Source organism: Callionymus lyra, chromosome 9 (assembly GCF_982586985.1).
Source record: "Callionymus lyra chromosome 9, fCalLyr1.hap1.1, whole genome shotgun sequence".
Taxonomy (NCBI): Eukaryota; Metazoa; Chordata; class Actinopteri; order Syngnathiformes; family Callionymidae; genus Callionymus; species Callionymus lyra.
Genome location: NC_141826.1, coordinates 16,141,921 through 16,169,587, shown reverse-complemented (window position 1 = coordinate 16,169,587; position 27,667 = coordinate 16,141,921). Strand labels below are relative to the sequence as shown.

The window sequence follows — 27,667 nt, the reverse complement described above, 5'->3', positions numbered from 1 at the left end:
TGACAAAAATGATAAATGGCCGACCCCATCCTTCCCTGTGCTGTACAACTGGCTGTCCTGAGGTGTACGAGCCTATTTCTCTCCTTGGAAATCCAATAAAGTGAGCTTTTTCTTCTGGATATATATTTTTGTTGCCGTTGTAAAAAGGACCCTCGTTGGAGTTTGTTCCCACCTTATAATCGTAAACCATAATCCTGACAACCGTGTCACTCCAGTGCTCGCGTTTCCTCTCCGCGATGAATAACCTTTTAAAAAATGAAATACAATTAAGGGGAATTTTAGATGTTGCTTTTCAGCGGGGTCTTTTCATTGTGCGCTTTTGATTATAGTCTAAAGTGTCAAAAGTGCAATCAAGTGCTGAGCCATTTTTTTGCGGATAAGGTTTTAATCTTAATGAATCTCTATTTAATTCTGGCCAACGGGGGTTTGATGAACGTGAAGCAGTTGTGAAGTGTTTTAACTGAAATCAAACTCCGAAAGAATAAGTTTCACTATGTGAATAAAGTGTTTCTGTCTTTCAGGGGTGACATTTAAATATTTTTAATTATAAGTTTAATGTTGGTATTGTTTTTTTTTATGGACCGACCTAAAGATAAAAACAAAAAATGGTCATCAGATGGTCATTTATACATTCTTTAAATATAATTTATTTTAGATGGCTTTCAAAAGGGATTTTATTTTCAACATAGTTATTTTTTTTAATTATTCTAGTAAATTAAATTGAATAATCTTTTATTTATTTTTTATTACCCTACAGTTAACATGCAAATATTTACAGCGTTTTGTTCATTTTGGTGTTGCAATTAAACTTCGTGCCGCTAGATGGCAGCAGTCATTATGTCCTCCACATGTAAAGACAAAATGAAGTCTTGCGAGATCCCTGTGATGACTAAGGACAAGAGGATACAGCGGGCTCATGCTGCTATTAAAGCTGACATTCTTACATATTTTGGCTTCCAATAATTAAACCAAAAGAGAGTGCAACAATCTTATCACTAAAATTCAGCGTCCCCTAAAATCGTTCCGAAAAATGTATCGTATCATGAGACGTATCGTATCGTTAGATTGGTGTATCGCTACAGCCCTAATATATGAGTTGTAAACTTTATCTCAAGCGCATATTTAGAGTTAATATTTAGAGTTTGAGAAAATCCTGTCCCCAAATTTTTCTCCCAAAAATTAAAAAACCTTTCAGTAATAATCAAAACGACAGAAATTAAACTATTTTACTTTCCCTGGACTGTAGGTTAGGGACCACTGTTTTTTAAGCAATGTTATTTTAAGTTTAATCAAATAAAGTCTGAACAAAAAACAGGCAGATTTTGCAATAATAATCGTGGTTCCACTGGGAGGTCCAAACAATTGTTGAATAAAAACTTGATTGTAAATCACTTATTCAGTGGTAAAAACTCTGTGGAAAACTGTGTTCTAAACGGACTGTGTTGAAGAGATTAAAATGTCCCTGTGTCTGTAAATGGGCCACAGCGATCCTCCATAAATAGATAAAACTATGGTGGTGCGCAACAGCAGGGTTTAGGCTCTTTTTTTATGCGTGCGATATATAAACATTATGGTCGAAGTGATTGAGGCGATTGATGCAACTGTGGGTTCGAACGCTCACCAGCAGCCGCCTTGGGGGAGCAATATCGCGGAGGAAAGTCTCCATTTCAAACCCGAGCGCCTTCGGCCCCTAATGGCTGTTGCCGCTTCATCACCAACATCTCTTGTGTTTTCCTACGGCTCGCACCGTTCTTCCGCCGCTCTCGCCCACTGCGAGGTAATCTTTGTTACACTTCCACGCCAATCTTAGATCATCCTGCTCCAGTGCTTTCTGCTCGCGATGCAAGATCTGAAGGAGAGAATTTAAAACCCTCGGATGAAAAAGAATGAGTGAGCAGCGTGCATATATCTTTTTTTTTCCTTTTTTTTCTCTTTCCTTAATCTTGGATGGAAGGGATCTGAAGTTTGTTCCTGCGCTGGGCAAGGTTTTAAGACAAAGAAAGTGTTAGAAAAATACTTGCAAAAAAAAAAAAAAAAGAATCATTGGAGGTTTTTCAGCTCTTCTTATATCATGACGTCTTCCTGGGGCCAAACTGGAACAGTTGATGGAAAGTAAAAATGCCTTCAAGGCCACAGAAAGAAACAGGCTTCCAGGAGAACGATGGAAAAATACTTTTATAGAGCAAAGATCAAATTCCACACCATTGTTTATAATTATTTTATGTGACACAAACTGTGCTTTAATTTCTCTTTAAGGGCAGTGGAGGTGCTTTGCTTTTTTTTCATGCGACTTGAGAGACCTTTTAATCCGGTCAATTATAATGGTGTTAGAAAACACTTTTTTCTTTTTCATATTCTCTATGCAGCTGTAAAGATGTCTGGTTTCAGTTCCAGACTTTAACTGAAGTGAGACAAATGCATGACCTCAGGTTTAAACTATAACTGAAGAGGAAGAAAAGCTTCTAAAATAGTTGTTACAGAAATTTGCTGAAAAATGAGTCGGAATTTCTAATGCAGTTATAATGCAGATTTTAAGAGTTTAATTGAAATGGATTTGTTTCACAGACATTGACATTTTTTATTATTTTATATTTAAAAATAAATGAATCGTTACAAATTAATATATTCCAGTGGTCCCTTGTTTATTGTGGGGGTTACATTTTGATAGCACCCCCACATTATAATTATTATAATTATTTTCAATAATAAAAACAGTTGCTTCTGACAAAGAAGTAGAATTTAAATACAGAATTGTAGAAAGGCGTCATGGGAGTTCACTGTTTTGTTTGCACCATAAGTAAGGTGTAGGCGTTAATTGGTGCCGTCTACTGAGTTCTCTAGTCGTGCTCCATTTCATCTACTGGTTCAAATAAGTGGTTTATTTGACATGGTTGAGACCAATGTCATTATTATAGAAGATAAAAAAAAAAGACATTTTGACGTATATTTGATCCTGTGAATAAAAAGTACTATTATTTCTACTATCATTCCTCTGACTTACTAAGTATATATACTTATCTGACTTATCGTAGCATACTTATCTGAAAAGTGACCCAGTGTAGCTGCAGGGTTTTGAAAGTGGACACTGAAAGTGACTTTCTGAAGAATTAGAAGGCACCGCTGCACCCCCTCTTTCGGAGGCTGTTGTCCTTCACGCGGTCGCATGAAAGGAATTGATGAGACAGGAGAGAGGAAGCTCGGCTGTAAATGTGGCAGATCGACTGAAGGTTGTGGATTCCGATGCGCTGATGGGAAGGAAGGCGGAAGCTGCGGCGAGGATACATGGCATGTTCCACACGATTTCAAGGCCTAAGCCTTTAATCGCAGCCGTCACCATGCGCCGCCAATGGAATTCATATTTTTTCCATTGATTGATTCCTAGACTGATGAATGCTGTTGGAGTGTGGCTTCTGATGGTAACCTATTTAACCGTGCCCGTCCTCTGGTCTTCTCATGTGACCGTTTGTTACTGTAGCTGCATTTGGAAATTCTCTCTTTTTTGAAGTTTAATCCGCGAGAAAAAGTGTTGGCGGCGGGAATGCAAATGGAAAGAAGAAGTGCTTCGCTCGGCTTCCTCCTCCCGCTCGTGGGGAGGAATTCCAAGAGTCGCCGTGTAAAAGTTGGCGAGTCTTTTGAAAGTCCGACTCGATTGTAACTCCGCGGACGCTAATTGTGACCAACTACGTACTTGGCATTATCTCCACGTATTCCATTACTTATTCAGTTTTGTTTGATTCTAAGATCCTGTCGAGTAATTGCCATAATCAGGGGCCGACGTGTGGTTTGGTGTATGAGCTTCGTGGAACTCATTTGCACACGGGTCGGGCTTCGAGTCTTTGGTTTAAAAAGGTCATTCTCACATTAAAAAAAGGCCCTGAATATGCTTCTCCTGACTCCCAGGCATAGATGTAATCTCTGCCCCATGGCCTCTCCCAGTTAAGCATACCTGGAATGCCTCACCCCCCCAAAGGCCAGGATTTCTTCCCCAGAAAATCCTTTCAGTGTGAAACAAAGTAGCGGTTCTATTCTTAAGTAATCTCTTGTATCAGATCGGTTCTTTTGGAAACTATTCAATCATCTTCTAAGACTACCTTCTTCCCAGAATTGAAAATTGCTCAGCACTTTACCAGTAGAGCTAGTACAGTACATTTTTTACTCAGCCCTCATGGTCTAATGGTTGGGATTATTTTCAGGGTAATCCGTGTCTTTTTGGAGTTTTAGACAAAAATGTATGTCCATATGCAGTCGCTTACAGCAGTCATTTTCTTCTTCCTCTTAAAAGACACACGAGAGACATCCAAGTACATTTTCAGAATAATATCTAATGGCCAGGCTTCAATACGCGAGGGACGTTACAGAGTATGAAGGTATTTGAAATATTTAAAATTCAGGACATACTGTACAGTTTTGTGTATTACTTTAAAAAGGAACAGATTACTTTGAAAATAATCTCAATCCTTAAATGACATGAGAGTGAGTAGAAAATGAGTGAAATTTGATTGGACTATAATTTTAAATAATCTTACTGTTGTTTACGCAACAAGAACATGTACAATAATTACTAGATTATGCAACAGAATTATGGATAGAATACTAATATAAACTGTTGCTGAAGACCTACAAATGAACAGCGGTGGCATTGATTTTGATATTTTACCTCGTAAATCTGAGCACATTAGCAACTTTATCGACACTTCAAGGTCACAGAAGCAACGTTTGTGACGGTCCAACTGATTGGACCAAAAAATCTTTTCATTTTGTCACTTATATCCTGCCTGAATGATGGTATCTATATATAGGCGTATGAAATGCAAGTCACTGGTATTTTAGGGGCTATATATATATATATATATAATGAAACTCCACTAGATTATGAATAGCCAAGAGCTTTAACTGGTCTACAACACGTATGAGAAGTTGCAGAGCTCTTTGACAGCGGCCCATTAATAACAATAGACATTAGGAAATTATGTCGCAGCCCATATATTATGGCAGGGCCTGCAGTTTGACGTGCCCGCTGAAGAGTACGCTGTAATCTTAATGAAGCCTGTAAGTTGTGCAGCATAGTTCCGTTGGTCACGGAGACGAGATGGTCCGAGCTCCACGACCGACGGCGGAGCCTGATGAGGCGTTCACTATCTCAGCAATATAGACCTGGAAAAGTCACTGTAATTAGAAACTATTCTTTTCAGGCGTGTCTTTCCAAGAGTATAATTTTCCAAACACAGACTTGTGCGACACTGACGTGTCACTGTTGGAGAACCAGAAACTCTTAGTACTCTGCTGGCAGATGGAAGCTTAAGAAAAAAATTGTCACTACACCATTGTGTGTATTGGCCTTAATCTGGCAACGATATGATGTATTGTGATACTGTAGTAACAAGGATATATTTGTAGTATTGTCGAGTACTTGACTCTGGTGTTGCAGAATTTACAGACCACATGACTCTTGACGAAGTCGTAACGGCTTTCATTTGTTTTGAAACCAAAATATGTCCAAACATCAGCTTTAAGTCGATTATATCCTCTCGTCCTCAGTCATTGATGGGATATCGCCCGATTTCATTGTTCCTTTGACTGCCAACTTGTGACCTTTCTGTGTTGAGTTTGTATGTTCTCCCCTTGTTGCATGGGTTTTCTCTGGGTACTCAGGTTTCCTCCCACAGTCCAAAAACATACAGAGGTTGATTGGGAACTTTTCCATATGAATGAGTGTGTGTGTGAATGGTTGTCTGTCTTTGTGTGCCCTGGAATCCTGTCCAGGGTTTCCCCCGCATCTTGCCCGTAGAACCTGGGATAGGCGCCCCCCGTAAGGGATTAAGCGTTAAAGAAAATCAATAAATAAATGATTATCTTGGGTATTTTTATGTAAATTTAAAAAATTGAAACATTAGTATTTTACAGACAATGTATTGAGATATAAACCATTGGAGAACCATGATAAAAGTTAAACATGATTTGAAAGCCAAACATTTTGACTAATTTCTTACTTACTTATTATATTTATTTATTTAATCAATACAGTTATGGTAAATATATTGCAATATTTAAGTGTATCGATATTGTATTACACCCCTAGTGTTTCACTATTGAAAAGTTCCACTCTCGCCACTGACCAGTCCAATTGATCCAAAGTTAAATACCAGCGGTTCGATGTTTTGTCACACAGTATCTGTCGTAAATACATTTCATTCGGTTTGCATTGTCAAGATTACCCGGATTAGAGATTAGGGATTACAACTGTAACATTCTTTTTGTATTTAACCTTGGACCCCCCCTGGCCTCCTGCGCTCCGTCGTCTGAACTGGTTTTTCGTGGACGTGGTGTTTGCAGAAACACTCATTTGCTCAAGAGTGCAAACAAAAAGTGTGCGTGCTCTGCAATCTGAACATCTCTCGCACACTTCCAAGAGGGTTACGGCGGCGGCGGACGTTTTTCGATTTCTGTTTTATGGATTATAACCAAGTTGCTTTTTCTGCATCGTATCCAAGCGGGGTTGGCCGCGAGTGGAAGCGAGGTTTCCATGGTAAACGTGCCGTTGCCAGGGCATGTGGCGATTGTGCTCAGAGGGTCACCGTTTATTTTTGCCAGTCAGCAGCAGCAGGATGGATTAAGGGGGGGGTGTGAAGCAAGGGGGGGCGCACTGGGGCTCGGAGGTCCTTTTAAGAGTTTATTTGTCGAAGGGATCCCCTACAGCTATGGCGACTCTGGATGACAGTGTTAATGTACTAACGCTCCTCGCTCGCCCTGGGACACTTGCCCAGCTTCACACGATGGGAGAAGAGCAACAACAGGAAGGGGGGGTGCAGACGAAGCATGTGAGGGTACATATGGCCGAACTTAACGTTGTTTATTCAGGGAGTTGTTACAGCTGAGGACCAGGCTCTGTCTCGTATCGTCTCATTAATCTAGCGGTATAGTGCTGGCCCGAGTCCCACAGTGTACACGGAGCAGGTTCCACTGACCACCCACCCAGATGACACCCTATCGCCTCACCCCCCCCCCCCCCCCCCCTCCCCCCTTGTGTTTGGACACCTCCAATTCACACCTGCCAGAGTCATAATTAGCTTCATATATATACATCCTTTTTTAATGTTGCATCATTACTTATTTTTACAAGATAATGTTTCATAATTCCTTCAGGTAATCTACATGTTTGTGTGTTTTTTTATTTACGTCAAAATCGTTCTTTATATTCCCCTTGAGCCGGTTGTGCAATTCCGAGTGAGCATGAACTCATAAAAAAGGAGCCGTTACATAATAGAAGACATATTTCACCTCCTCAAACACAGTTGAACGAGCAGTTATTAAAAGTAAATAACAAGGCTGACAAAAAAGAAATGAAGGAACGACCGTCTCACAAAAACACCAGGGAGATGATGATGAAAACTAAGAATTTGAAAGGAAAATCCCTAAAATGAAATCTGTTATTTATTTGATTTTATTTTCTATTAAATCACATAAAGTATTAACTCATGAATATTTTACAATATTATATATATATTATAATATTTAATTTGCTTTGAAACCAAAATATGTCAAAACATCGGCTTTAAAAGCTGCTGGAGTCGACTGTATCCTCTCGTCCTCAGTCACTTCCGGGATTGCGTTGTTCCTTTAGCTTTAGTTTAACTGCAACACAAAAATGGACAATTTACGTGAATATTTGCATGTTTATGATTTTTTCAATCATTTATTAATTAAAAAAATGTATTACACTTAAATGAAAGATTAATCATAAAACTATTTTAAAAAGATGTATACAAGTTAAAGGCAAAAAACAAAACAAACATTGATACAGTGATGTTGATGTTGACAGTGATTTAAAAAAAAAATATCCTGATATTTAAGTTTGTTTATATTTTGTTACACCCTGACTAACTAGTAAAAGGGAAAACTAGTTATGGATAAATGCATTTGGATGTACCTCCGAAACACCAACAACTATTTTGATTTAATTTTCATTCGAATATATAATAATAATAATCGCTTGACAATTATACCTATGAGTGTCATAAGATCTCGTCAATTCTCTGCGTTCGTATACAAAAACAAGGTAGACGGTGAAAACGAAAGGGCCAACATCCTAAAAAACGATCTGCCTTGGCTTCGCGTTTTGTCCTCTTGTTTTTGTCTCCTTTCCTGTCTCCATTTAGGGAGTCTTTTCAGACCATGTGTGCAATTACACAGCTCATATTGAGTGCGAGCTCCTTCCATCATTGAGAATGACAACGCCAGCCATCAGATCCACATTCTCCATCTGCCTCTCCTTTATGCATGAGTTAAGACACTGACTCATTTGGCAGCCGCGATGTTCTGGTCTCCGCGCACCTTTTCCCTGCTCCGTACCTTATGGAGGTGTCTGTCGGCGATACTTCTCTCATCTTCATACCATGAAATATTCATACGCTCCTTTCTTCCTGCTCTGCATTTTTATATTTTATTATATTTTGGAAGGCCGGCTGCTGACGGTGGTGCTACGTCGGCCTCTTTTTTTCAACGGTTCTAAGGGTGAACTATGTGGGAAGTCTCTGAGGAATCCATGAGATCTTGTCCATCTGCCCGTTTTAATCTAATCTATGACTCTAATTTTAGTCTCAAAAGCCCTTAAGAGCTTCTTTATTAATCTCTTCCCTCGCTTTTTCGCCGCTTGACAACGGCAAGGTTGGGCATCTTTTAGGGCTATTTTGTCTCGCTTTTGTTTTCCCTCCTTCGCTCCGGCACCGAATGTGTCTTCTCCCCGCTGAGTCTTCCTGAAGTTGACAAATTTCCTTTTACCAGATGAACAATAAGAGAGGATTTGTTATTTGAAGGTCAAGTCAGGGGTAGCGTCTGACGTTTTAGGAGACGTCATATCGTCTATATTGAATAATGGTTTGGGCTCCCTACTGTTGTAACATCTTTTTTTGTGGCAAGAGTGTTGTAAACAAAGTGCTTTCACATGCAAAACAAGCAATAACAACGCGCAGTAAATAACCGGAGAAGGCCATTATGTGTTTGACAGCCCCATGAGCAGCACAATAGCAAAATAGAAATAATATTAAAGGCATACACTGTATATCGATGTTACACATTATGGCTGTATTCTTGGAAGGTGTTTCTTTTCTCATGTAATACTGCAACTTTTTTTAGTTTTAAAACAAATTCATATTCATTTTAAGATGATTTTAGAGTAACTTTTATTCTGCTAATATTTATTGTTTAGGGAATCAGTGATTTATATACTTTTTTTGTATTCGTTTTTCAAATCAAGTATTAAGTAATCATGTTTTTTTTGGTTTTTTTTAATAATTATTCAGTCTAGTTCAGAGGTGTCAAAAATATTTTAGTAGTCAAGGTCTCTGGTCGTACAAAATGTGAGTCATATTGTCTTTTCATTCTTTGTTGCTCGATCCGTCTTCATTATCTTCATTTTTATTCCCCTTAAAACAAAAGTTGCTCCAATTTCCTTTCCTTTTAATATTGGCTTCACTCTTATTGTAAGTTGTTTTTTTTAATTGTTGACAGGAAAAAATCTTTTATATTATCTTAAATACTGGCATCTTTATAGGTAGGGCTGTAGCGATACACTAACTATTTGATTTGATACGTTTTATTTAGCTCACGATACAATTTAATACGATATATTTAGCTCACAATACAATTTAATACGATATATTTAGCTCACAATACAATTTAATACGATATATTTAGCTCACAATACAATTAAATATGATGTATTTAGCACAAGATACAATTTCATACGATATATTTAGCTCACGATACAATTAAATATGATTTATTTAGCTCACGATACAAATCTATACGATATATTGAGCCAACGATACAATTAAATATGATATATTTAGCTCACAATACAATTAAATATGATATATTTAGCTCACAATACAATTAAATATGATATATTTAGCGCACAATACAATTAAATATGATATATTTAGCTCACAATACAATTAAATATGATATATTAAGCTCACAATACAATGAAATATGATATATTAAGCTCACAATAGAATTAAATATGATATATTAAGCTCACAATACAATTAAATATGATATATTAAGCTCACGATTAAATTAAATATGATAAATTAAGCTCACAATACAATACTATATGATATATTTAGCTCACAATAGAATTAAATATGATATATTTAGCTCACGATACAATTTCATACGATATATTGAGCTCATGATACAATTCAAAATGATATATTGAGCTCACGATACAATTGCACACGATATATTATTTATATATATATTACATTTTCATGATATAAAAGTGTTTAACATTAACGTCTTCCTTGAAATATTTAGTTTGAATGTATTTCTGTACGTCGATGAATGACCTGTTTGTGAAGGAACAGTAGAAAAATGCTATACAAATATATTTAACGACAAGAGGAAGTGTGCCCATTTATTCAGTTATATTTCCTACTTTCTATCAAAAGTGAAACTTGACATACTCGAAATTAGATTGCGTTCCGAGAACGGTTGGTTCACTTCCTGTTTTTGCGAACCACGATCACCTTAATGTTTCACATTGATCTGAAAGTGTTCCAGGACTCACCTCGTATCGATTTCCAGCATCTCTAATTGCAGCTTGTTTAAAAGGCATCGCAAGAGAAAAGGTCTTAAAGACAGTTGTGCTTTTTTTTCCCCGGTCATCCGGTCGACCTCCTTTTCCTTGTTTACGCCGACATGTCGTCCGCGACTGCTAATTGCGCTTCAAAATGCTGCTGCATGGACCGCCGCCCGTCCTCACATGGAGCATGGATAGAGGGCAAGGGGTCGGTTTCATCCTCTCGTCTTTTCAACCATTTGACTTGCAGAGCAAGAAGCGTGACGTCCGCCGCTCTGGCAGGAAGAGCTGGACTTCCTGTTGAGCGAAGCTGGAGGAGTGACGTCAGGCAGCGAGGTCCGCCAGATGAAAGTGTGCCCTTCATTACTGTGAAGGTTACTCTCTGAACTACACTTCTTTCACTGAGTGGTATTCAGACTTTGACCATAATATTTTAGTATTATGAATGAGCCTGATAAGAGATGACATCCATTATTCGTCTTTACTAATCTACTGATTAATATAAAGGGTTTGTATAGCTGGCGATACGATGCGTATCACGATACAGGGGCATTGATACGATATATTGTGATAGTGTAGGAACAAGAGTGTATCTGTAGTATTGTCGAGTACTTGACTCTGGTGTTGCAGAGTTTACAGACCACATGACTCTTGATGAAGTCGTAATTGCTTTCATTTGTTTTGAAACCAAAATATGTCCAAACATTTTTACTGTATCCTCTCGTCCTCAGTCACTGCCAGGATTGGCTTATTCCTTTAGCTCTAGTATAATTGCAACACAAATATGGACAATTTACGAAAGAAAATTTTTTGAAAGGCAAAAAACAAAACAAATATTGATACTGTGATATATTGCGATAGTGTAGGAACAAGTTTTTATTTGTAGTATTGTCGAGTACTTGACTCTGGTGTTGCAGAAATTACAGACCACGTGACTCTTTTCAAAGTTGACTGTATCCTCTTGTCCTTAGTCATCATGATGATCATGTGGGATTTCATTTTTTCTTGAGCTACAGAGAATGTAATGACTGCTGCGCTCTAGCGGCTGGAAGTGTAATCGCAACACAAAAATGAACAAACGCTGTATAGATTTACATCTTATTGTAAATTTTTAAAAAATATTGATTTACAGACCACATGAATCTTGTCAAAGTCGCACATTCTTCAAGCTTTCATTTGTTTTGAAACCAAAATATATGTCCAAACATCAGGACACCTGGAGTGGACTGTATCCTCTTGTCCTCAGTCATCACGAGGATCTTGTAGGATTTCATTTTTTCAAGAGCTACTGAGGACGTAATGACTGCTGCGCTCTAGCGGCTGGAAGTGTAATCGCAACACAAAAATGAACAAACGCTGTATAGATTTACATCTTATTGTAAATTTTTTAAAAATATTGATTTACAGACCACATGAATCTTGTCAAAGTCGCACATTCTTCAAGCTTTCATTTGTTTTGAAACCAAAATATATGTCCAAACATCAGGACACCTGGAGTGGACTGTATCCTCTTGTCCTCAGTCATCACGAGGATCTTGTAGGATTTCATTTTTTCAAGAGCTACTGAGGACGTAATGACTGCTGCGCTCTAGCGGCTGGAAGTGTAATCGCAACACAAAAATGAACAAACGCTGTATAGATTTACATCTTATTGTAAATTTTAAAAAAAATATTGATTTACAGACCACATGAATCTTGTCAAAGTCGCACATTGTCCAAGCTTTCATTTGTTTTGAAACCAAGGTATATATGTCCAAACATCAGGACACCTGGAGTGGACTGTATCCTCTTGTCCTCAGTCATCACGAGGATCTTGTAGGATTTCATTTTTTCAAGAGCTACTGAGGACGTAATGACTGCTGCGCTCTAGAGGCTGGAAGTGTAATCGCAACACAAAAATGAACAAACGCTGTATAGATTTACATCTTATTGTAAATTTTTAAAAAATATTGTTTAACAGACCACATGAATCTTGTCAAAGTCGCACATTCTTCAAGCTTTCATTTGTTTTGAAACCAAAATATATGTCCAAACATCAGGACAACTGGAGTCGACTGTATCCTCTTGACCCAAGTCATAACTGGAAGCAGTAGCAACACAAAAATAAACAAACGCTGTTTTAATTAAGTTTTTCATTTAATTATTTTATTTAATACACACTTAACTCATTCATAAACTAACTAATAAAATGGGATTTAAGCGTATCGATATTTTCCTCTTGGTAATACAATAATATAAATGCGTTCAGGTTGGAATTGCTCTTTAATTTAAATTGATAACAAACTTTGCAATAAACATTTAAACAAGACAATCGCAGGAATTTATTCGGCTCAAATTTCACAAAGGAAAAAGTTTTTAAAAACCAACCTAACGCAGCGAGAAACGGCGCTGAAATGCATTAAGAGTGCACTCGTGGTATAAAGTGGATTAATTATACATGAGATGTGTACCATTATGCCATCTGTTTCTTTTTAAAAGAAATCAATAATCTGCAGCTCGATCTGCCGCGTGGCTGATGTTCCCTTTATCATGGGCGAAGTCGAGCCGAGCATTAAATCTGCAGTTTTTAAATGTTTAATCACCTTTAATTAGTGCCATAAGTCACGTGGAGAGCTTCACTGGCGGGAAATGATGTGACTTTATTTTTTGTTTTGGTGGCGGATTTTTTGTGTCGAGGCGTGCACAAAAAAGGAAACAAAAACCTTTAAAGGCTATTAAAATGTAACCCGAGTAAAATATATTTTTTAAAACCTTCCTCCATCAACATGTTACTCAACCCCCCCCCCCCCACACACACTCTCGTCCTCCTAAGAGGGAAGCAAGAGACCCCACAGGTCACGGCTTCACTTGTACTCAGTCACACCTTCCCACCGGACCCTCCGTGGGATTGGCCTCCTCAGGCTTTTGTTGTCCCTCACATTCTGCCTATTGATTGTGCGAAGGCTGTACGAGGGTGTGTGCCGGTGTTTGTTCTTGCACACAGGCCTTCTGTATATGTGTGTGTGTGTGTCTGTGGGGGTGAAATTGGCAGCGCTCGCCTCATGTAGGTGAATGCAAGGACTACTTTTGGAATTAACTTTTTGCACGTCGGCACTTGCAGTTAGCACGAAATCTCCCACAGAGGAAGAAACCCACACGATGAGTTTTTTTGTTTTCTTCCCTGAAGGATCTTTAAAATAACTCTTACTTTCGTCCTTCCTCCAGGTCGTGGGGTGTTTTTTTTTTTTTCCCCCCCGAGGGGGATGGAGTCGCTGAGATGACCTACCTGCGGCGTTCCTGGAGTCCCTCGTCCTGCTGTCGGAAAAGCAGGGAATCTAACCGAGACATGGTTGTCGGGTTCGCATGATGGGCAGATGATGGAGTCTTCCATCATCTTTCTCCTCGGCTGACTCTGCCCCCCCCACACCATCCTGAAGCGTCAGAGTGTGCCAGCAAGTCTGCAACCCCCCCCCCACCCCCCCAGTTCTCTGCCATGGTGACATAAACGGCTCAGCAAAATGAGGGAGAGCCAACGTGAGACCGTCTCGTTTCTTTCTCCAGTAGCCGCCGCCGCCGCTACTTTAAGTCCTTTTGTTTTTCCTTTGAAACCAAGACTCCCTCGGTGGTGATTAACGCCCCCCCCCCCCCCCCCCCACCCACTGACCCCCGTTTCTACCCACACCAAGAAGGGACTGTCCCGGCCGTTTGGGCCTTCGGGGCAACAGTGGTGTGGCGTGAGACGATGCTGGGATGCGTGACTCGCCTCCGTCGGCTGGTCCGTCTCCTCCCTCTGCAGACCTCCCTCCTCATCCTCTTCCTCTTCTGCACCGTCAGCGTCTTCATCTCGGCCTACTTTCTCTATGGCGTCAAAAGGGAACTGGAGCCGTCGGGAGGAGGGGTCTCGGGGGCGGACGGGGCTTCGGCCGACTCGGACGACCTCAGGGTCATCCCGTCCAGACTCCTGCCTCTGAACGGCGTCCCCGGCGGCCCTGGGATGGACCCCTCCGGGGCCAGGACGGATCCCGTGGTTTTGGTGTTTGTGGAAAGCCAGTATTCTCAACTGGGCCAGGAGATCGTGGCCATACTGGAGTCGGGCCGCTTCCGGTACCGGACGGAGATCTCTCCCGGGAAAGGAGACATGCCCACGCTGACGGACAAAGAGAGGGGGCGCTTCACACTGGTCATCTACGAGAACATTCTCAAGTATGTCAACTTGGACGCTTGGAACCGCGAACTGTTGGACAAATACTGTGTGGAATATGGAGTCGGCATCATTGGCTTCTTCAAGGTTAGTGAAACGCAACACCCCCCCCTTTTTCTTTTTTTTCCTTCCTTCCCTCCCTCCCTCCTTCCCTCACACCTTCTGCCCTGTCCATCTGGCTCCACCATCTCTGTGGAGATTCACGGGGTTAAGAAATCTCTGTCTGGTTCAATATCACTCAGCATCATTGTTCTCTCTGCGAGCCGTCCCGGTGATGGACCATAATAATCCAGCGAAGCTCAGGGAATACAAGACATGGATATAAGCAGATTAAATCATTAATAAAGCGGATGATGAACACCTTTTATTACGACTCACCCACTTCCTCTCTGACACCTTTTTGTTTTTGTTGTTGATCGTCATAAGTCTTATAACCTCCATTTGTCAGCCATGGATGGAATCTAGGAAGAGATGCGAAGACATGGGTGGCGGTGTAGGTGAGGAGAAGAGAAGAAAAGCCTGCTGGGATTTATTGTCTATTGGCAGAAGAGGCGGAAGAGCGATGGTGTGCATCCTAATGAATCCACTGCTGTGCTATCTCAACAGAAATGTGTGAAGGATGAGTGTTCGGGGCCGCAACCATCAAACGGGGGGAATTTATCGGAATCTCGCTAAATGTCTTCAGATAAAAAACGTAACAAACAAATACTTACACATTTGTATGTAGAATTCGCTTCATCTCTTCGAGGCACAGAAGCCATAAAACAAAAGTCTGTACCGGGGAGCGAATAAAAACCATTAGCTTAAAATTAGGTACATTTTATTACCGTGAATTAAATTAACAGTAAAAAAAATGCCTATGGTAAAATCAGCCTTCAGTATTAGGATCATATATCATATTAGTTGGAAAGAACAACGCCCTTGATTCCAAATCTCCTTCAAGGTTTCCTCCCTCCATTTTTCCTCCCCGCTACATAAAATATGCATGTAGGTTAATTGAAAAGTCTAATAGGTGTGAAAGTGGTGAGTGGTGGGAGAGAATCATATCGGAGCTCTTACTCAGACCCGCGCCCCGGTACACCTTCAAATCCCCTCTACCCACAACATCAATCTCGACTTTCCCCGAACCTGCCATTGTGGGGGAAAGAGCCGGAGCAGACGGTTAATGGACATATCAGATGTTGGAACAATCCCTGCAGCAGAGAAAGGGGTTGGCGCTCTGAGGGAAACAAATGTACTTCCATGATTCTCAGGCACTGAATAATACACAGGATATTTTCCCTTCTTTTGTTGTTGAACTTTTTATCTCAAATCTTTTATACGTTTAAAGATGTTGTTGCATTTAATTCCTGCTATTCTTTTAAGTATAATATGGTAGTAATAATGCATTATTTTAGCTATCTAATTTTTATTGTTTTTATTACAAATATTTGTATAGCTTCACTAGCAAATTTAAAGTGTACACGGTGGTTGTTTATTTTTAAACTATGTTTCAGGTTTCACACAAATAATTTTCACAAAAAGGATTTTTCCTAAGGGATGAATTAAGTTATATCTTATCTAGTAAAATAATCTAGTATTTTTTGTTTTATTTTTTAAAACAATATTTATTATTTATTTCTGGCTTTACCCTGGGCCTGAACAATGTACATGCAATGTCATGGAACCTCTGTTGTCCCATTGCCAGATACAGCTTGTAAATTAAAAAAATAAAATAAAGACTTAAATTGTGTTGGTTTAAGAAAGGAAAAATAAATCTTCCTTGTAACTAAACAAAATGAAACAAAAAAAAGAGTCAAAATGTAGCAAAAATAAAAAGGAATTGGCGTTTCTGTCAAGTGTAGTTTGACAAGCTGATACCCCCCAAAATAAAATATTTAATAAACTATTCAAATAACTTAAATTAATCTGTCTTTCTCAGTCTCTTCTTCATGCTCATGAAGCAACTTGTATTTGTAGCCTTCCATAATCTTCCATAATCTCTAGACTCCTCGAAGTTTTACAACCTCATGTCTTTATTTTGCTGCATAAATTCATCTCAAATGCCTCTACTTTGGTGTGTAATGTTTTTTTGTGTGTGTTTGTTGGTTTACCAGGCCAATGAGAACAGTCTACTCAGCGCCCAGCTCAAAGGGTTCCCCCTCTTCCTCCACTCAAACTTGGGTCTGAAGGACTGCATGGTCAACCCCAAGTCCCCCCTGCTCTTCATCACCAAATCGGGACAGCCGCTGCCAGGTCCCCTTCCCGGCGACGACTGGACGGTGTTCCAGTCCAACCACTCCACTTACGAGCCGGTGCTGCTGGCCAAGACCCAGTCGGCCGAGAGCATCTCGACAATGGGACAGAATGTGGCGCTGCTGCCGTCGGTCGTGCAGGACCTGGGCCTCCACGACGGCATCCAGCGGGTACTGTTTGGGAACAACTTGGTCTTCTGGCTGCATAAGCTGGTGTTTGTCGACGCGGTGGCCTTTTTGACGGGGAAGAGACTGTCGTTGAATCTGGAGCGCTACCTCCTGGTGGACATCGATGACATCTTTGTCGGGAAAGAAGGAACCCGGATGAAAGTGCCGGATGTGAAGGTGAGTTTGGACACGAGGCTCAACAATCCAAACTTGAATCTTATCAGATATTTAAAGTTGATTTGTGGTGATTGTCTTGCAAAACACTTACTCTGTACCATTGTTGAGCTTCTCGACACCAAGGGAGGTGGCCTTAACAATGGAATATCTATCAGACATGTTTATTTAACCACCTTACTACTACAGCTATATAAAGCAGTGGTCCCCAATGCTCAGTCCATTAGGTGTTTGTCACTATTGATTCTTTTCTCTGAAGTAACATCAGCCTGAGACTCTGGTTTTCAGGATCCTTGTTTCAGTCCAGTTTACTCAAAAAATAATCCTGTAAACTAGAGAAAATGAGTGAAACACACCCTGAATTATATATTTTTACTGGCTTTATCTGAAGGTCTGGCTGTAAATATAATGAAAATATTGAAGAAACAAAAGTAGGAGACTCCTGATATGGAGGAAACTTGATTTGTTCATTTTATGGCTGTGAAATTCCTGAAAGTATCAAAATGACAAGACAGATAAAATGAAAAACAACCTCCAAAAGTCATCGCTAAAGATCTTGAGATTATGTATTTAATCCATGAATCCGGAATTTTATTTGGGTTGTTTTTTTCAGCCATTTTGTTATAATTGAGCAGCCTGGCTGGTCTTCTCACTCTTTCTGCCCGAGCGTGACATCTTGACCCAGAGTTGCGATCCAACTCTTCCCACGCCAAAACCCAAAACAAATAGTTTCGAGACTCCATTTTCTAAGTTGATAAGAACATCTTAACGCTGCCTTATCTCACTCCCTCTCTGTGAACACATCACTGCAGCTGTGAATATTCAGTGAGTATTTACAATCCTGTCGTTTTATCTTTGGAGAGCTTTTTAAATATTTTTATAGTAAGAAGTAGTATGAAACTCTGGTTCACCTTTGATCAACTGCAGAAATACTAGGTTTTTATGTTGTATACATCAGCACAAAGTACTGATTCTCTGAATTCAGACATTTCTAGAGGGTATGAGCGAATGATTTGGATTTGGAATTGAAAATTAAACTTTTTTTGTTGTACACTGATTGAAATTCAGTATGCAATTTTTTTTGGGGGGGTTCAACTTGTATAAAAACCCTTCCTTTTGCTGAATGGATTGTTACTTAAATCTATTTGAATAAAATATCTATATTCCACTTTTGAACTGTAAAAATAAAAACAGAAAAATAAAAACTGTAAATGCACTGCAAGAGATGCCTGCATAATATAATGTAATATTTACAAATAATCAAATGTATCACAGCAATTAGGAGTGCAAACTTCTAAATAAAACTTGCTACAACATTTGCTCTTTTCAATACAAGCAAAAAATAAAGAGTTATTTTCAACCTTAAATGATTAATGACGACTTGTGCACGTAGAGCAAGTGTCTGTAGCGACATTGTCGACCAATAGAGGGAGTTAAAGGGACACACCTGTGACGTTCAGTCGGGAAACATCAGAGGCAAAGTTACAAAATGGTTGTCGTCCATTAGAGACCTTCGACCTGTCAGACTTGTGGTGGGTGTGGTCACCCGCTGTTTCCAGCCCCTCCTGCTTTGAAAAAAAAAAAACAGTTTCATAACAAAAAAGTGGATGTGTTATATATTCATGCAAGACTTGGCTCACACATGGCATGTGCCATCCTCTGCCAGTCATACATAAAGCTTCTTCTTCTTCCCTCTATTCCTTTTGAATGCGTCTGTCCCAGCAGGCCGCTCAAAGCTGACAGGCCCCAGTGCGCACACTGTCGCACCAGCTCCACTGCCATGAATATTTCAGGGGCCCTGAGACGTACAAAGAATGTTGAAAAGCTCCTCACTTATGTCCCCCCAGAGCAGAGCAGACCCCCCACGCTCGCTTTGGAAAAAAAAAGAAAAAAGTTATGGATCAGGCATCAAGGCCTTCAGCTCTTTTATTTTTAAGCCACAGAATCACATCCTGACAAACAAATCTGCTTGCCATGCGGAGGAGTTCCAGCTCTGGTGGAGATCAAATGAAACAAACACCCGAATCAAACGGAATAGATGAACGCAGGGAGGCGACTGGGAGAGTGAATTCCAGCTGTTTTGTCCCAAAAATAAAAGTGACTTAATGGATGAAATATGTATGTGCGTCTGGTTTCATGCATCTTTTGTTAAGTGAGATCTGCTAATCAACCTCCTCTCAGGCGCTGCTGGAGACCCAGAGGGAGCTTCGCACCCATGTGCCCAACTTCACCTTCAATCTGGGCTTCTCAGGGAAATTCTTCCACGCTGGTGAGCTCTCGCTAGAAACGGAAACCTTGCTCTACGTAATTACCTGTGTTGTATTTTCGTTGAGCAGCTATCACTCTCATTTTACATTCTCTGAAGTTTAATATCTTTTCTTTTTTTTCCGCCGTTTTGATCCATTTTGTCATCCATCACCCACATTACCATTTCCCGTTTTATGACACTTTCCAATTTGCTCCGTCCTTTTGTACATGCCCTAATCCATCACCTGTTTTTTTTTTTTTTTCCTTCGAATCACGAATCGTGTCTTGACTCGCAGGTTCTGATGAGGAGGACCTGGGAGACGACCTGCTGCTCTCGTACGTGAAGGAGTTCTGGTGGTTTCCACACATGTGGAGCCACATGCAGCCGCATCTCTTCCACAACCAGTCGGTGCTGGCCGAGCAGATGCTGCTCAACAAGAAGTTTGCGATGGTGAGTCGACGCCTCGGGGTTCAGTGGTGGATGTTGTCATTGTATTTCTGTTTAGGGGTGTAAGAAAATAGCGATACCGTACCGATATTCGAAAAAAAAATCTGTGAAATCCCATATTATTTCAACTTATATTCATTTTCAGTTCTTTTTAATGGTTTATATTTCAATACATTGTGCATATATTTGCTTCACTAAACCTCCAGCCGCTAGATGGCAGCAGTCATTACGTCGTCCGCAGTTAAAGGAACAATGAAATCCAAGGAAAGCCCGGCAGTGACTGAGTACAAGAGGATACAGTCGACTCCAGCAGCTTTAAAAAGCTAATGTTTGGACATATTTTTTTCAAAACAAATGAAAGCAGTTTGTAGATTCTGCAACACCAGAGTCAAGTACTCGACAATACTACAAATATATTCTTGTTACTACAGAATCACAGTATATCGTATCATTGCCTCATGTATCATCTAGAAAAGCACTTAGATGGCAAATACCTCTGCCAAGCAGCTTATTTCCTGAAGGAGACCTCCTGAGGGATCAATAAAGTTCTACCTTACCTAACCCAATTTCACTTTACCATTATACATTAAAATCAATAATTATGTTTTGCTCAAGATTAAAAAATAAAGCAAATGTTTATTTGAACCACTATTCCATCTGTAGTTAAGTCAGTTTATTAAATGATTCATTCATTTGAGAGTTTATTAAATATGTCCAAAACAGAAAATGTTGATTTATAGTTGATTTGTTTGTAGATTTGTAAAGTGTCTTGATAAAATAAATGAAATATATTAATATTTTAGTAGATTACGCTAGCACTGGGGAATGGGCTGATGCGGTAAGAAGCAATAAGAGTAAGAAAAATATCTAAGATTAAACCTTATAAAACTACCAAAAATACAATCACGAAAATCAATTTACAACTTTATTTTTTCGCGACAAATATCTCCCATCTGTGGGTGAAGGTAATAACATCTACCCACTTTTCATTAAATGTGTCTCTTTCCTTTGACATTTGTGGATCAGTTATTATTGACACGCACCATAGATTTTGTGCTGACGATGCTATATTAGGGTTTCATCTGATGGACTGTTGTTAAGCCCGTGTCATTCCGAGTTGCTTAAAAAGATTTGATTGACGGGTTGAAATGTTGTATTGAGCTCCATCTCACTCTCTCTCTCTCTATTCATGCTCTTCTGCTTTAAAAGTTATGCATCTTTTTTCTCTGCCTTCATCTTTATTCTGCCTCGCCTCGTCTAACCAAATCTTGGGGCGGCAGCTTGACAGGATTGATTTTCAACATAAATTGTGCAGCCGACGGTAATATCCAACCCGTGGGTCAGACCGGCCTGAAGGGAGCCTCTTTATTTGCTCGACCTTATACAGCTAATCAAAAATAAAGACCTCTAAACGCTCCTGACTTGTTATAATCCTTTCTCCTCCCAGGAGCACGGGATCCCCACCAACATGGGGTACGCGGTGGCGCCCCACCACTCGGGCGTCTACCCCGTCCACATCCAGCTGTACGACGCCTGGAAGAAGGTGTGGGGGATCAAGGTGACGAGCACGGAGGAGTACCCCCACCTGAAGCCCGCTCGCTTCCGGCGAGGTTTCATCCACAGCGGCATCAGCGTAAGTCGACCTTCGACTCGGTGGAGCGTCGTTATATCATCACCTCCGGTTTCGACTCCTCTCTCTTCTCGACACCTCCTCAGCCGCCGGGGGTCTTCGGCATTTGCATACGCTATCCTTCATCCATTAATTATCCTGCTCTCCACCACCTACAGTTCCTTTTGTAATCACCGACTTCTGCCTCGGCCAGCAGACACTTATCCTGTTCTTCCGCCTCTTCGTTTCTTTAAATCTTCTCCCCCGGGCTGTTGTTTTTGTTTACCTTCTACCTCGGTGGCGCTTAAAAAAAAAAAAGAACCCGAAGGCAACTCATTGTCATTCAGAGTCTATATCTCCTACAGTCGCATAAGAAGCCTGTCATTTATAATGAAGCCGTCCTCGACATTTTTTTTCTCCAAAACGTGTCGTTTGTGACATTTTTAACTCGTTAATTATCTCGACTTTGATAGCCGAAGAAATCGTGTTGACATTCAAGTCGTCGGGATTCGAGACGTCAACGTCAGACGGAGCTACTGTAGATGATGGAAATCAAGATGCAGGGATTCTCTCTGGAGGGTGTGTGGGGTGGGGGGTCGCAGCTGCCCATGACATGACATGAGGCTGGATTTGGCCCCTGGTCATTCAGTTTGTTTACTTATCTCCATTTCTATTGAATATTATGTCATGATACCTGAAAGGAAATCTGACGTTTGACTTGATGGCTTGTGACAAACTGGTCAAGGACTTTGTTTTACAACATAAATAGAAACCCCCGCCCTTCCACACACACACACACACACATAAATAACTATATATATATATATATATATATAACTGTATAAGACTTTAACAAAGAAAAACGTGCACACATCGCAAAACAAACATGTACTAGCATAATTCTGATTTATTTAAAGTGAGTGAAGCTATGCAATGTAGCACAGATTAATTAGCACTTATGTTGCTAGAATTTTAAAATAAGTAGCTTTTTGGTTGGCGTAAACAACAACAACATTAGAAAGTAAGAATTGCAATAATGATCATCTAGTAATAAGGTCATTTATGCTAACTGTCTTTGCACTGTCCTTGATATTAGCATAGTTAGCTTCTAGCTTAGCTTTGATTCATCTTTTAAGGTTTAAACTATTGATTAAGTTACATGGTACTTTCAGAATCTAACTAAAATGAAAGCTAGTTCCGTGGTAGGCAGTTAAATTTGCCAAATTTGATACAGTGGCTCTTGTAAGGGGCCATCAAGCTAAAAAAAAAGAAAGTTGTGAAAAGCCAAAGCAAACAAACAAGTAAAAAACATATCTAATACAATGAAGCTAGAATTTTTTATTATTATTTTTATTTTTATTTAATCTTTTTTAGCGAGCAATAAATACTCGTGTACCAGAGGACCCATGTCCCAAAACAAAAACCATGTTGCTGTATTTAGAATTTAACTAGTAATGAATGAATGTTCAAAAATAAATACCAAATTTAAAAAGCTGTTTCTACATGAATTATAAAGTTACAAAGAAAAGTGAAAATCAAGCTGAATCTGCTCACATTTTTTATCACTTTCTTTTTCTTTATTCTGATATTAAATGGGTTTTTTTTACAATTACATAAAAAATCTTAAATATTTTTGAAATTCTATAACCATCTTTAGTGATGAACTCGTTATGAAAAATGGATATTTATTCAAAATTCAAAAGTTTTTCATGAGCCAAAGGACCACATGTGGCCCCCGACCCGCACATTTCCGTGTTTCTTCTAAAGTAGAGAGCTCTGCTACAGTTTAAAGATTAAACATCATGCAGAATTTTTTTTTTTTTTATAATTTTTTTTCTATTTAAAGCAGTCGAGTAATTGCCAACTTCTGTTCCTGTTCTTTCCACCTCCTCCTCCTCCTCCTCCCTTTAGATCTAGTCCTCGACCGTAATCCGTCTTCACTCCGAACCTCGGCGACGATAAGAGTCCGACAGGCGATGGTCTCATTAGTCAGGCGGAGCTGTTGCTCTACAGCTACATGATAATGTAGTCAAGTGAGGCAGTCGTGCGCGAGACACCTGTCCGTGCTGCTGCGGCGTCCTCGCCTCCATAAGCAAGACTGACACCCCGGGCGAGCGCCGGCACGTAAACAACGTCAACGCGAACTGCAAAACTCGACTTGAAACCGAAGTTGCGGCTGCTTCAGGAAGATAAACTTCTTACGGCAAAGTTAGACGGATTTCGAGAGGCCCGAGAAGAAAAGACGACCGTTATCTTGCTCCTGACCTTCAGTGGTCTTCGCCTCCTTTTGTCCGCCTTCGGTCGCCTCGTGTGGTCTCGCCCGCTCTCTTCCCTTTCCCCGAGATAAACGCCGGAGACCGTCCTTTCACCGATGATTGATATTCAGTTCCCCAGACACTCGGAAACTAGAAGAGCATTTCCATGAATTTCCATACAGCGGGATGTAAATGTGAGGTTTGCCTTGGCGAGTCGAGCTGCATAATGTTATGGAAGGCAAACAATATGTGCGGTAACTGCCTGAGCACTGACAAGCCCAGCGTGGCTGCTCCTCAGAGGAGATGTTTATTTTTATTAATGGTATTTAATTCTCCTCCCGTTTGCTCTGATGACATCACAGGTGCTTCCCAGGCAGACCTGTGGCCTCTTCACCCACACCATCTTCTACAAGGACTACCCGGGCAGCCCTAATGAACTGGACAAGCTCATCAACGGAGGAGAACTCTTCCTCACTGTCCTGCTGAACCCGGTGAGTCAGAATCGGACCGCACAGAACCGCTTTTGTCTCTGGCACTGAGGGGGGTGTGGGGGGTAAAAGATAAAGGAGGGAAGGATGTGGACCGGCTCATGACTCATGATGGTCTGTGGTGGTTTTGTGTTCGTGTAAATCTGTTACATTTCTGGAAAGAGTTACTCATATTTATTCATTTCTATACCCGTGAATGGAGCTTTATAATCTGAATTTAGTAAAGTCGTAAGTAGTAAAATCCAAACACAAAATAAACCATAAATAAACAAGATGTTAATCCCATTTTTTGGGATGTCACTATGCATTCATTTATTTAAACAATCGATTGACACAATCTTATAAAAGTAGTAAAATCCAAGCACAAAATGAACCAAAAAGTTTTTTAACCACATAATTAGCTATGTTAGCAAAAACTTGATTTGTTTAAATAAATGAATGTGTGATGATATTAGCAATCTATTGATGAAATCTATTGATAATTTTATTGTGGAAAAAAAAACAAAAAAAAACAAATTGTAACATTTGTGTAAAGGGGTGTTTGCGGCACTATTGTACATTGGTTATAGTCTAACAACTACTTTTTAACTAATAAAGTGGTTAAATCCAAACCCAACAAACAAAGTATAAACCGAATAAAAATAGTTATTTTCATTTAGTTTAAGTGGTATTTGTGGTGCTTTTGTGTGTTTAAGTTATAATTTACATTTAATAAAGTAGTCAATCCAAACACAAAATAAACTTTAAAAAACTGTTAAACTGTGTGAACCACAACATAAGATAGATTAGCATAAACACTGTTAGCACTTTGCTACTACTGCTAATACCTTACTTATTCTAACAATCTTTTGACAAATCTATTAACTATTTGTTCTTTATTATCCAAAAATAAAAGTAGTCGTATTTGTATTAATCTGATCGGTATTCGTGGAGCTATTGTATGTTAAAGTTATAATTTAAATTTAATAAAGTAGTAAAATCCACAATGTTGACTATGTTAGCATAAACACTGTTAGCGCTTTGCTACTCGCATCATTCGCTTATTTAGTCAATCAATTTTTTGACTAAATGTATTTAATGTTTTATCACTGCAAACTTTTAATTGGTAATATTTATATAAAGCTTAAGTAGAATTGTATGTTAAAGTTCTAATCATACTACTACTTTTTACTACAAAAGTAGTACATTTCAAACAGAAAATAAACTAAAAACCGTTTAAACCGCTGTTTGAAAATAGCTTTGTTAGCAAAAACCCTGTTAGCAGTTCCCTACTACTATGATATTTGAATCATGAATATATTTTAACAATCTATTGATTTTATATTTTATCATTACAAAATTTAAAATTGTGATATTTTTTGAAATACTTAAATGTTTTGTTAGCATAAATAACGAATTTATAAACATAGTCATTTAGCATAGTTAGCTTCAAGCTAAACTTGGATCCATCTTTAAAACTATAAAGGTTGTCTGCCAAACTATTTAATATTAAAATTAACATATAATATTGTGTGATAGTCCAAATATTAGAAAAATAAAAGTTTCTAATCTGATTTAAGGATTAAAACTCAAAAAAAAAATGGCATCACTGATACCAGTAGTAAAATCTTCTGTCTTGTTGCTCCTCACAGATCAGCATCTTCATGACCCACTTGTCCAACTACGGCAACGACCGGCTGGGCCTCTACACCTTCAAGAGCCTGGTTATGTTCCTGCAGACCTGGACCAACCTGAAGATGCAGACCCTGCCGCCGGTGCAGCTGGCTCAGAAGTACTTTAGCCTGTTCCCTTCTGAGAGGGACCCCCTCTGGCAGGTACGGCCCAGAACAAGCATCTAGAGTTTGTGGTCCAGTGAAGATTTTACGGTTTTATTTCATTTTTTAACCATTTTAATGACAAATGTAAGAGTTTAGTCGTGAATATAAACAGAGGGTGTGTGTCGGGATCTGTGTCACAGCATTTTTAAAACGGGTTAAATCGGCAGTACTGATTTAAAACTGTTGCAGTGCATCATGGGACATGCGTAGTGTGAGTGATTTGTACTGGCGGGCCGTTAACAAGAGGCATCACCAGGGGGGGGGCCGAATGTAATTACGTGGCAGCCTGGATGTAGCCCGCGGGCTTCATCTTTCTTAAATCTGTGTTTGTCTTTGAGAGAGTCCCTCTAATTATTCTCTTGATCGCTCAAAACAAAAGCCAGAAGAATAAAGAAGGAATTCTCCAGCCGAGATTTGAGCCGAAACTTTTTTTTTTTTTAACGGCGATTGTCATTATTTAAAGCGTTTAATCTGACGTGTATATAATTGTCTGCTTCGCCCAACATGTTTATTCTGCCAAGAGTCTAACAAAGGCTTGTTTATCTGCCACTACAGGATCCTTGTGAGGACAAAAGACACAAGGACATCTGGTCCAAAGAGAAAACATGTGACCGCTTCCCCAAACTATTGGTCATCGGGCCTCAGAAAACAGGTGAGACGGTACAATACCTCCCCCTGTAGGAGGCTCAAGGAAGTGCAGCCTCACCTCAAAACTAACCTCCATTAGCGTTAAAAGCAACTACTAATATTTTTTAATTTTCACTCAGGCACTACTGCCCTCTACTTGTTCCTGGGGATGCATCCGGACTTGACCAGTAACTATCCCAGCAAGGAGACCTTCGAGGAGATCCAGTTCTTCAACGGCCATAACTACCACAGAGGCATTGACTGGTACGAACTTGCTTCTTTTAATACTTGCTGTCCACCTGTGCATGAATTAGACTCGGGGGGTCCCACACCCCGTTGGGGGATTTGAAAACCTGGCGGTCTTGTTTAGGTGAAGTTTATTTCAAGACAAATCCATTCTGGCTGGTTTCCTCCGCGTGGGATGTTCAGATATGTGTTTACAGATGTTTTTGTGTGTCTCGCTGGAGACGATCTCCTACACAAAAATATACAAACTTGACTCTTCTAGAATTGTCCCTGTGAAGGAGGTCAACATCTTGAATGAACATTAGAATTATATACTGTTTTGAACATCAGCTCATCCTATTATAAGACCATGGTTCTCAAGAGCAAAGAAAATAACTTTCCTAAGTGTGATTAATCTAAAGGGTTGTTTCCTCTTTTCTGGTTAATAGACATTTAATATGTATTTAAAAGCAGAATGTATGATGTACATCATCAATCATTCACACACACAAACACACACAACTAAACCACAAATAAATACTGACAGAAAGTTACACAGACAAGGTGTTTGTTATGGAAATATGATGAAAGTCTCAAAAGAAAAATCATTTTT

The 27,667-nt window shown here is 39.6% G+C and overlaps 1 protein-coding gene across 1 annotated transcript in view; it reads left to right on the top strand.

The window, feature by feature from the left end:
* Positions 1-27,667, top strand: part of LOC148072025 (bifunctional heparan sulfate N-deacetylase/N-sulfotransferase 1-like) — a 66,698-nt gene that overhangs the window by 33,625 nt on the left and 5,406 nt on the right. The window contains exons 3-11 of the mRNA XM_087798711.1: positions 13,787-14,849; positions 16,859-17,341; positions 19,520-19,607; positions 19,882-20,036; positions 21,481-21,666; positions 24,260-24,388; positions 26,017-26,199; positions 26,758-26,854; positions 26,970-27,093. Of these exons, the coding sequence (XP_087654837.1) occupies positions 14,304-14,849; positions 16,859-17,341; positions 19,520-19,607; positions 19,882-20,036; positions 21,481-21,666; positions 24,260-24,388; positions 26,017-26,199; positions 26,758-26,854; positions 26,970-27,093 (1,991 nt within the window). The 5' untranslated portion in view covers positions 13,787-14,303. The remainder of the gene's footprint in view (positions 1-13,786; positions 14,850-16,858; positions 17,342-19,519; positions 19,608-19,881; positions 20,037-21,480; positions 21,667-24,259; positions 24,389-26,016; positions 26,200-26,757; positions 26,855-26,969; positions 27,094-27,667) is intronic.